Source organism: Chionomys nivalis, chromosome 11 (assembly GCF_950005125.1).
Source record: "Chionomys nivalis chromosome 11, mChiNiv1.1, whole genome shotgun sequence".
Taxonomy (NCBI): Eukaryota; Metazoa; Chordata; class Mammalia; order Rodentia; family Cricetidae; genus Chionomys; species Chionomys nivalis.
In genome coordinates this window covers 18,332,486-18,340,916 of record NC_080096.1, presented here as the reverse complement: position 1 = coordinate 18,340,916, position 8,431 = coordinate 18,332,486, and the positions used below count along the sequence as shown (strand labels likewise).

General features: G+C 48.3%; 2 protein-coding genes across 2 annotated transcripts; one reads left to right on the top strand and one right to left on the bottom strand.

The window, feature by feature from the left end:
• Nucleotides 1–5,455: 5,455 nt before the first annotated feature.
• On the bottom strand, nucleotides 5,456–8,078 carry Znf593 (zinc finger protein 593). The gene is made up of 3 exons (XM_057784569.1): nucleotides 7,796–8,078; nucleotides 7,526–7,588; nucleotides 5,456–7,435 (listed from the first exon to the last, which is right to left on the bottom strand). Exons 1-3 carry the CDS (start codon nucleotides 7,993–7,995, stop codon nucleotides 7,294–7,296), a joined length of 405 nt encoding a protein of 134 aa, XP_057640552.1. The 5' UTR covers nucleotides 7,996–8,078; the 3' UTR covers nucleotides 5,456–7,293.
• On the top strand, nucleotides 6,397–6,857 carry Znf593os (ZNF593 opposite strand). The gene is made up of 2 exons (XM_057784179.1): nucleotides 6,397–6,441; nucleotides 6,711–6,857. Exons 1-2 carry the CDS (start codon nucleotides 6,397–6,399, stop codon nucleotides 6,855–6,857), a joined length of 192 nt encoding a protein of 63 aa, XP_057640162.1.
• Nucleotides 8,079–8,431: the final 353 nt, after the last annotated feature.

The following is an 8,431-nucleotide window of genomic DNA, read 5'->3' as shown; positions in this document are numbered from 1 at the left end:
AAGGTGTGTGCCACCACCACCCAGTGTGAAATTAATTTTGTTAAAACATACTGTACATATGCTTCTAATCTTGTTCAGGGTATTCTACCTATACAGCTCATTTAACAATGTAATGCAAATTTCTAGTCTTCAAAAATTATTAATACCAACTATAATGGACTAATTAAAAATGCTGCAGGATCCCAGCGACTGCAGAGGCAGAAATGCTGCAGGTCCCCGAGCAGTGGCAGCAGGGGGAGAGGCAGATGGAAAAGGAAGAGACTCAGGCTGCAGGTGGGAAGGAAGATCTGCCTGCCTCAGCAGAAGCGGGGAGGGAGTGAGCGTGGCTTGTCTTTTAAAGAGACAGAACAGATCATTACCCCAACTGCTTAGGATAATAAGAAAATGCAGGTTAGTAATTAGTCACCTATTATAATCAAACTTGTAGTCACATTAGGTATGTTTTCAAGGTCAAACAGATATTTTAGATAGACAGGTCATCTTCAAACACTTCAGAGATCTATAGAATATGGCATTTAAGATGTTTTAATAACACAGGCTCCTTTTTACGACAATGAGGCATGTCTGCTGCTGGCAGCACCAATCTACTTCAGAGAAGAGGATGGGCAATGAAGAAACTATACATGGAATTAACTTTTTTTTTTTTTTGGTTTTTCGAGACAGGGTTTCTGCCGGGCGGTGGTGGCACATACCTTTAATCCCAGCACTTGGGAGGCAGAGGTAGGCGGATCTCTGTGAGTTCGAGGCCAGCCTGGTCTACAAGAGCTAGTTCTAGGACAGGCTCCAAAGTTACAGAGAAACCCTGTCTCGAAAAAAACAAACAAAACAAAACAAAACAAAAAAACAAACAGGGTTTCTCTGTAACTTTGGAGCCTGTCCTAGAACTAGCTCTTGTAGACCAGGCTGGCCTCGAACTCACAGAGATCCTCCTGCCTCTGCCTCCTGAGTGCTAGGATTAAAGGCGTGCACCACCACCGTGCAGCTGAGTTTACTTTTTTATAGCAAAAGTAAGCTTCTGGGTAAGAAAATGCCCCTGTCTTGACTGCTCAGTGTGCTGTTCTAATTAGACAAGAAGGACATCAAAGAAAGAGACTGTCAAACACTGTCAAGACAAGGAGGGATAGCCCTTCAGAAAATCCTGTTTCACAGAAAAGTTTGTTGGATATGCTAGGCCTGTTGGTGGAAGATGGATGCCCCAATGTTGCAGAGGAACTTTGGGCGACTGTCCAGGCAGCCAGCTGTTTCTGTCTTTTCTCGCATTTTCTGGAAGTCGCTTGTTCACACTTCCTGCTTACTCAGTTAATATTATTTCCTTCTTGGGTCTATGAGAGAGTTGAAGACTAGAAAGTTATCGTTTTCCTTGCTTACCTGTTGTAGCAAGCAAGTCATGATAGAGAGTAAATTAGGAGCTGGGTGGTGGCACACACCTTTAATTCCAGCACTCGGGAGGCAGAGGCAGGAGGATCTCTGTGAGTTCTACAAGGGGGTAGTTCCAGGACAGGCAACAAAATGACACAGAGAAACCCTGTCTCAAAAAACCAAAAAAAAGCCGGGCAGTGGTGGCGCACGCCTTTAATCCCAGCACTTGGGAGGCAGAGGCAGGCGGATCTCTGAGTTCGAGGCCAGCCTGGTCTACAAGAGCTAGTTCCGGGACAGGCACCAAAGCTACAGAGAAACCCTGCCTCGAAAAACAAAAAAAAAAACAAAAACAAAAACAAAAAAAAAAAAAAAAAAAAAAAGTAAATTAGGTACAAGATTTTGGACTCAGATATGGAGTATTTCCTCTGAACTTGTCAAATGCAAGTGGACTAGACATTGTTGTATTATATATATTGTATGCAGTCATTGTACTTACTGTATATCAGCCTTACAGACCAGGCAGTAATGAGTTACACCCTTAATCCCGGTAGTAGCCACACTAGTTTGCCATAGAAACCAGGCGTTAGTGGTGCATGCCTTAAATTCCAGCATTAGAGAGGAATATAAATTGGGAGGAGACAGGGCTGGAGAGATGGCTCAGAGGTTAAGAGCATTGCCTGCTCTTCCAAAGGTCCTGAGTTCAATTCCCAGCAACCACATGGTGGCTTACAACCATCTGTAATGGGTTCTGGTGCCCTCTTCTGGCCTGCAGGCATACACACAGACAGAATATTGTATACATAATAAATAAATAAATAAATAAATAAATAAATAAATAAATAAATAAATATTTGAAAAAAATTGGGAGGAGACAGCTCTCAGGCTCAGTATCTTTCTGAGAATCCCTAGAGGCAGGATTGTGATTTCGGACTGAAGAGCCAGTGGCTGCTTTGCCTGTCTGGTCTTCGTGTTGAACCCCAATTATTTGTCTCTGGGTTTTAATCATGCTACAGGATCCAGTGACCCCTTCCTGCCTGTGAGGCCACCAGGCATGCAAGTGGTACATAGACATACATTCAGGCAAATGCTTATACTCACAATTTTTTTATCTTAAAAAATAGCCGGGTGGTGGTGGTGACAGCGGCATCGCACGCCTTTAATCCCACAGTGTAGAGGCGGAGGCAGACAGATCTCTGAGTCTGAGCCATCCTGGTCTACATAGTGACTTCTAGGACAGCCAGGGTTATGCAGGGACTCTGTCTCAATAAATAGAAACATTAAGCAGGAGGGGTGGTCTGGCTTGCTTCTTACTTTTTGTGGTGCTGAGGACTGCACTCTGGGCCTTACATGCTGGGCATGCGCTCCACCACCACCACACCCCTAGTCCTTCCTTTTAGACTGATCAGCAAACAACCGAAAATAGAGAATGCAGAAGCATGATGGAGAAGTCTGGGTCAGCAGAGTGGGAACAGCTATGGGGTGGCCATTTGGTCATCTAAGTCTGCTGTGGAGACCCGAAGTGGCCAAAGGTCAGAGAGTTTGGGATTCATTTCTTTCTTCATTCTTTGGTTTCTCTGTAGCTTTGGAGCCTGTCCTGGAACTATCTCTTGTAGCTCTTGTAGACCAGGCTGGTCTCAAACTCACAGAAATCTGCCTGCCTCTGACTCCTGAGATTAAAGGTGTGTTGTTCCACCACCACCCCACTGGGACTCATTTCTTTTTTTTTTTTTTTAATACTTCTTTAAGTATTTATTTATTTATTATGTATACAATATTCTGTCTGTGTGTATGCCTGCAGGCCAGAAGAGGGCACCAGACCCCATTACAGATGGTTGTGAGTCACCATATGGTTGCTGGGAATTGAACTCAGGACCTTTGGAAGAGCAGGCAATGCTCTTAACCTCTGAGCTATCTCTCCAGCCCTGGGACTCATTTCTTGTTCCTTTAAGGTTATTGTACTTTCCCTCAAAGGTTCCACCTAGTTGTAAATCAGAGTTCTGGTGTGGCTAGTTGCCAGACCTCCTGGAATAGGGAAGTGGTTGGCTCCTACCTAAAACAAAAGTCTAAGGATCCAACCAAGTTCCAGTTCCCTTTATGGAAATAATATGGGATCCTACCCAGAAGTGGTTTTCCTACAGAGTGTTTGGTCTAGGGCGTGAGTGATGAATGTAGCCTGTGACTTTCAATTTGTATGTTAATGCAGTCTTTTGTCTTACTCCTACCTTTTGGGGTCAGGGGTATATTAACCAGTTGGAAATTAAACGTTGGCGAATTTTCAGTACTCACTAAAATTCCCTCCCGATATTATCCTATATGTTTCTGCATTTTATTATTTTCATTTGCATCTTCATATTCTTTACTATGTCTAAATCCCCACGCCTCCACTCTGGTGAAAGGTATTTTTGTCAAAGATGCCCCCAACAGTCTGCTAGACACAGAAATCTACCTAAGCAATGGCGGCTGTGACAGGCCTGAGACAAAGAATGCCAACAGTGTAGTCAGGAGTGGGCTAAGGACCACCACAGTTTGAAATAGTTCTACGCTGTTTCTCTGCTTTTCAGTTTTAGGAATCCCAGAAGGCCTGAATTTCCCTATATAGAGGATGATCTTAACCTAATGATCCTTCTACTGGGTCCTGGGGTTACAGACATAAGATGCTACATTTGGTTTATGGGGTGCTGGGCATGGAAGTGCAGGGCTTCACACATTGACAGGTCTGAGCTCTAATGAGTTTCTTCTGTCTTCTCTGTACTATTTGTCTTTGTTTCTGAGACGGTCCTGGCTGTTCTGGAACTCTGTAGACCAGGCTAGCCTCCAATTCACGGAGATCTTCCTACCTCTGCCTCTGAGTGCTGGAATTACAGACTTGTACCACCATGCCCAGCTAGTTTCTATCACTTCTTTTTTGTGATGCTGAGAATCAATTCCTGAGCCTGCAAGTGACAGGTACTCAGTCACTGTGCCACACTCTTAGCCCTCTGGATTCTTTGGGCAGATAATCTTTGTTTGTTTGTTTTTGGAGACAGGGTTTCTCTGTAGCTTTGGAGCCTGTCCTGGAACTCACTTTGTAGACCAGGCTGACCTCAAATTTACAGAGCTCCGCCTGCCTCTGCCTCCAGAGTGCTGGGATTAAAGACATGTGCCACCACCGCCTGGCCCATCTTTATATAGATTCTACACAGTATTTGAAAAAAAAAAAATCCTTTTTGACATTTTCCTTTATTTTCAGCAGTTGGTACTTTTTTTTTTTTTTTAAGATTTATGTATATTGTTCTGTCTGCATGTATGTCTGTAGGCCAGAAGAGGGCACCAGATCTCATTACAAATGGCTGTGAGGGCTGGAGAGATGGCTCAGTGGTTAAGAGTGCTGCCTGCTCTTCCAAAGGTCCTGAGTTCAATTCCCAGCAACCACATGGTGGCTCACAACCATCTGTAATGAGGTCTAGTGCTCTCTTCTGGCCTGCAGACATACACTCAGACAGAATATTGTATACAAAATAAATAAATATTTTTAAAAAAAAAACCAAAAAAAAACCCCAAATGGCTGTGAGCCACCAAGTGGCTGCTAGGGATTGAATTTAGGACCTCAGGAAGAGCAGTCAGTGCTCTTAACAGCTGAGCTCTCTCTCCAGCCCCCTTTCTGTCATTTTCACAGAGAACAAAAAGCTGGGTGTGGTGGCGCACACCTTTAATCCCAGCACTTGGCAGGCAGAAGCAGATGGATCTCTGAGTTAAGGCCTAGTGAGTTCCAGGACCACCAGCGTTATGTAGAGACCTTGCCTCAAAAAAGAAAAAAAGAGGGCTGGAGAGATGGCTCAGAGGTTAAGAGCATTGCCTGCTCTTCCAAAGGTCCTGAGTTCAATTCCCAGCAACCACATGGTGGCTCACAACCATCTGTAAAAGAGGTCTGGCGCCCTCTTCTGGCCTTCAGGCATACAGACAGAATATTGTATACATAATAAATAAATATAAAAAAAAAAAAAGAAAAAAAAGAAAAAAAGAGTGAAAGTGATAACAAAATATACAGAAATTGCTTAGAACAATGATACATAGACTATATCTTAATCAGTTAATCTTTTAATACGTTATACAGGCTGTCAGAAAAGCTCTGTGGGTAAAGGCGTTTGCTGCCGAGCCTGATGAGCTGACTGGACTCCCAGGGCCCACATGTGGAAAGGAAAGAGCCCCTTAAGTTGTCCTTTGACCCCCATGTCTACACTACCACACACGTGTATAGAACACACACACAAATAGACACAATTAAAATTTTAACACATTATGGACAATTTTTGTTTTGTTTTTTCAAGATAGGGTTTCTCTGTGTAATAGCCCTAGCTGTCCTGGTACTAGCTCTTGGGCTGGCCTCAAACTCAGAGATCCGCCTGCCTCTGCCTCCCCAGTGCTGGGATTACAGGCGTGCGCCACCACCGCCCGGCCATTGTGGACAATTTTATCTGCATAAGCAGATCTCTTTCAAAGCCCACACAAGAGAAGTGCTTGTGGAGACTCCATCTTGTGGGGAAGGTGAAGTGACCCCTCCCTCCTAGGTGGTTGAATTTACAGAACCCAGATGGAAAAGTGGCTAACAAGTCATTCTTTTGCTGAATGCTGACTGGTAGCATCGACTTCTCCAAGGTAGGGGTACGGCCCAGACCAGGGCTGAGGAAGCCTACCCAGAACCTGGTTGCCTGGATTCCTGGGCACTGGCAGCCAAGGCTTTGCCTCCATGCCTGGCCTGGCCTCTGGCGAATGGGGGAGGAGCTGCTACTCAGGCCTGATGCTGATCTCTCCTGACAGCTGCTCCTAAGGCTGGCAAGGCAGGGGGGAAGGGACCAGATTTAAAGATCCAGCTGCCCCGCCCCCTGCCAGACGCGGGTGAGCCAGCGGTGGTGAGCATCCTGAGCGCATAGTGCCCAGGCAAAACAGGCCAGGGACCCCGATGCCCCGATTTCCACCTCTTGGGATACCCCGCGCAGTATTTCATCTTCATTTCTGCTCCTACTCCAGAGGCCGACAGGGAGACCAGTGCCCCCAACTATGAGATTTCGCTGCCTGACCCCTGGCTACTTCCGGGTGCTACAGGTAAGAACCTCTAAATACTAGCTCTGCACCACCAATCTCTTTCTCCCGGTCTCATGGTGGGGCTAATAGTCACAACGGCCAGACTGTCACGTTCCCTGCTGCCTGACTAGCCTAGACCCAGATGGGCAGTGAGGCGAGAGGGATTGGGGTGGAATCTCCCTAGGGCAGAAATGGCGTCCGTATCTTCTCCACCCAGCAGCACCATTTTATCCCCTTCCTTCCTAGAAGTCTCAGTTGGCACGTCACGTTCAACAACTGTGTTCTCCCAGATGCAGGTGGCTGGGGAGCTGAAGGCGGAGCCCCGGAGTCCGCTGGTTGGGATTGTGGCTACGATGCTGGCTGTCCTCGGGTTAGGCGGCTCCTGCTATGCCGTGTGGAAGATGGTGAAGCAGCGGCAACCATCACAGGCCCCGTGATGAAGCAGGCGGCCTCTCACCCAGGCTCGGAGGTAGGTGACCGAGGGGAGAGGGCTGCAAGCTCAGAAAACCACGTTTTTCCCCTTTGGGATCAGTCTCCACCATCGCCAGAAACACAGAAAAAAACTTATCCTATTCCCCAGTTTTACACTGCAACTGGACTCCAGCCCAAATTCAAAGAAGGCAGGCAGGGGTACCTTCCAAAGCTGGACCCGGTAGGGAATAGACATCTTGGCTCAGAAACCCTTGAGGGCTGTAATCTGGAGGACTGGAAGGGAAGTTAGAATCGGAGGTACACCCTCTTGTCCGGGTCCTTTATTTTGGGTAGAACATCCAGAAGAGATCATCTCCCCCAAACCCAAAGTACACACTCTCAGTCTAGCCGCTGAACCACTCACTGTCCATGAAGTTTCTCTGCCCTGCATCCAAAGGCCCCTCAGGTGGATGTGTCCATCTCAGGGATCTCAGTGGACACTTCTGTGGGCACGCCCAGGCGCTGGGGGGGCACATAGGAGCCCATGCCCGCTGCCCGCTCAGCCTCTTCCTGACTGTAGGGTTCGATGCTCAGCTGCTTCAGCCTGGGAGAAAGAAGAAGAGTTTGGAGCTGATAGGGTGCAAGACCTACCTGCATGGCACCGTCCACCAACCCTCTCCTGATCCCTTCGTACCTCTTCTTGTGGTCTTTGGATCGGAAATGGGTCTTCAGGTTGGCAGAATCGATGAAGTACCTCCTGCAGGAATGTAGGGTGAGGAGAAGAGTAAAGAGGTGAGGCCTTTCAAGTATGCCTACCTCCCTGGCCCCAGCTCGTTCCCGGACAGATTCCGAGCGCGAAGAGACCCACGGGTCCCAAGACAGGAGACCCCGCCCGGCTCGCCGCCCGGACTTCCCCGCTAAGGGCTGGTATCTCAGACCCTGCTCGGCCCCGGCCTGGACTCACGCGCAGGCCAGACAGCGATGCAGGCCGCCCCCTGGCAGATCCGGGTCGGGCTCGGCGTCCAGCTCCGGTTTGGCCCGCGGGAGGCCCTGCGGCCGCAGCTCGCGGTGAATCTCATCCAGGTCCGGCCGCCGCTTCTTGGCCTTCATCTGGCGGGCTAAGGAATGTGCTCGGTGCGCGCCCGTCCGGCGGGAGCGACCCATGATCAGTGACACCAAGGCCGAGGAGCAGGGTAGTGCGGAAAGACACACACGTGCAGCCGCTTCCGGGCCTCCCAATGACGTCACGAGAGGTCCGCCCGGGGACGAAGGACTGCCCGGACCGCCTGTGATGACGTCAGGACGGGCTGGTGACTTGAGCGCCCCCATGTGGTCGTGGATGATAGTGGCTGGGTTCTTGCGAAGCAGAGGCGGCCTGGGGTTAGTGGATCCTATTATTCTGCCAGAGCCATCATCACTTCCCGGTTTCCACACCTCGGATTTCAGCTGTAAAGCATACTTTCAACGTCTCTAGAAAACACTGATGTTTGTGCCATGAATAAAGTATTTCGTGAATGAGAATAAGTTTGGAAGCATGGTTGGAGCACCCGGAGATACCCCTAGGCTCTAAGAAAGGGCCCCTTCTCACCTCTCCCCCGTT

Bases quoted from the DNA above. Each gene is read 5' to 3' on its own strand.
- Znf593os (XM_057784179.1), top strand. From the start codon at position 6,397: ATGAGATTTCGCTGCCTGACCCCTGGCTACTTCCGGGTGCTACAG. The intron at 6,442-6,710 runs GTAAGAACCTCT...GTGTTCTCCCAG, and splicing joins GCTACTTCCGGGTGCTACAG to ATGCAGGTGGCTGGGGAGCT.
- Znf593 (XM_057784569.1), bottom strand. From the start codon at position 7,995: ATGGGTCGCTCCCGCCGGACGGGCGCGCACCGAGCACATTCCTTAGCC. The intron at 7,589-7,795 runs GTGAGTCCAGGC...ACATTCCTGCAG, and splicing joins CATCGCTGTCTGGCCTGCGC to GAGGTACTTCATCGATTCTG. The intron at 7,436-7,525 runs GTACGAAGGGAT...TCTTTCTCCCAG, and splicing joins TCCAAAGACCACAAGAAGAG to GCTGAAGCAGCTGAGCATCG.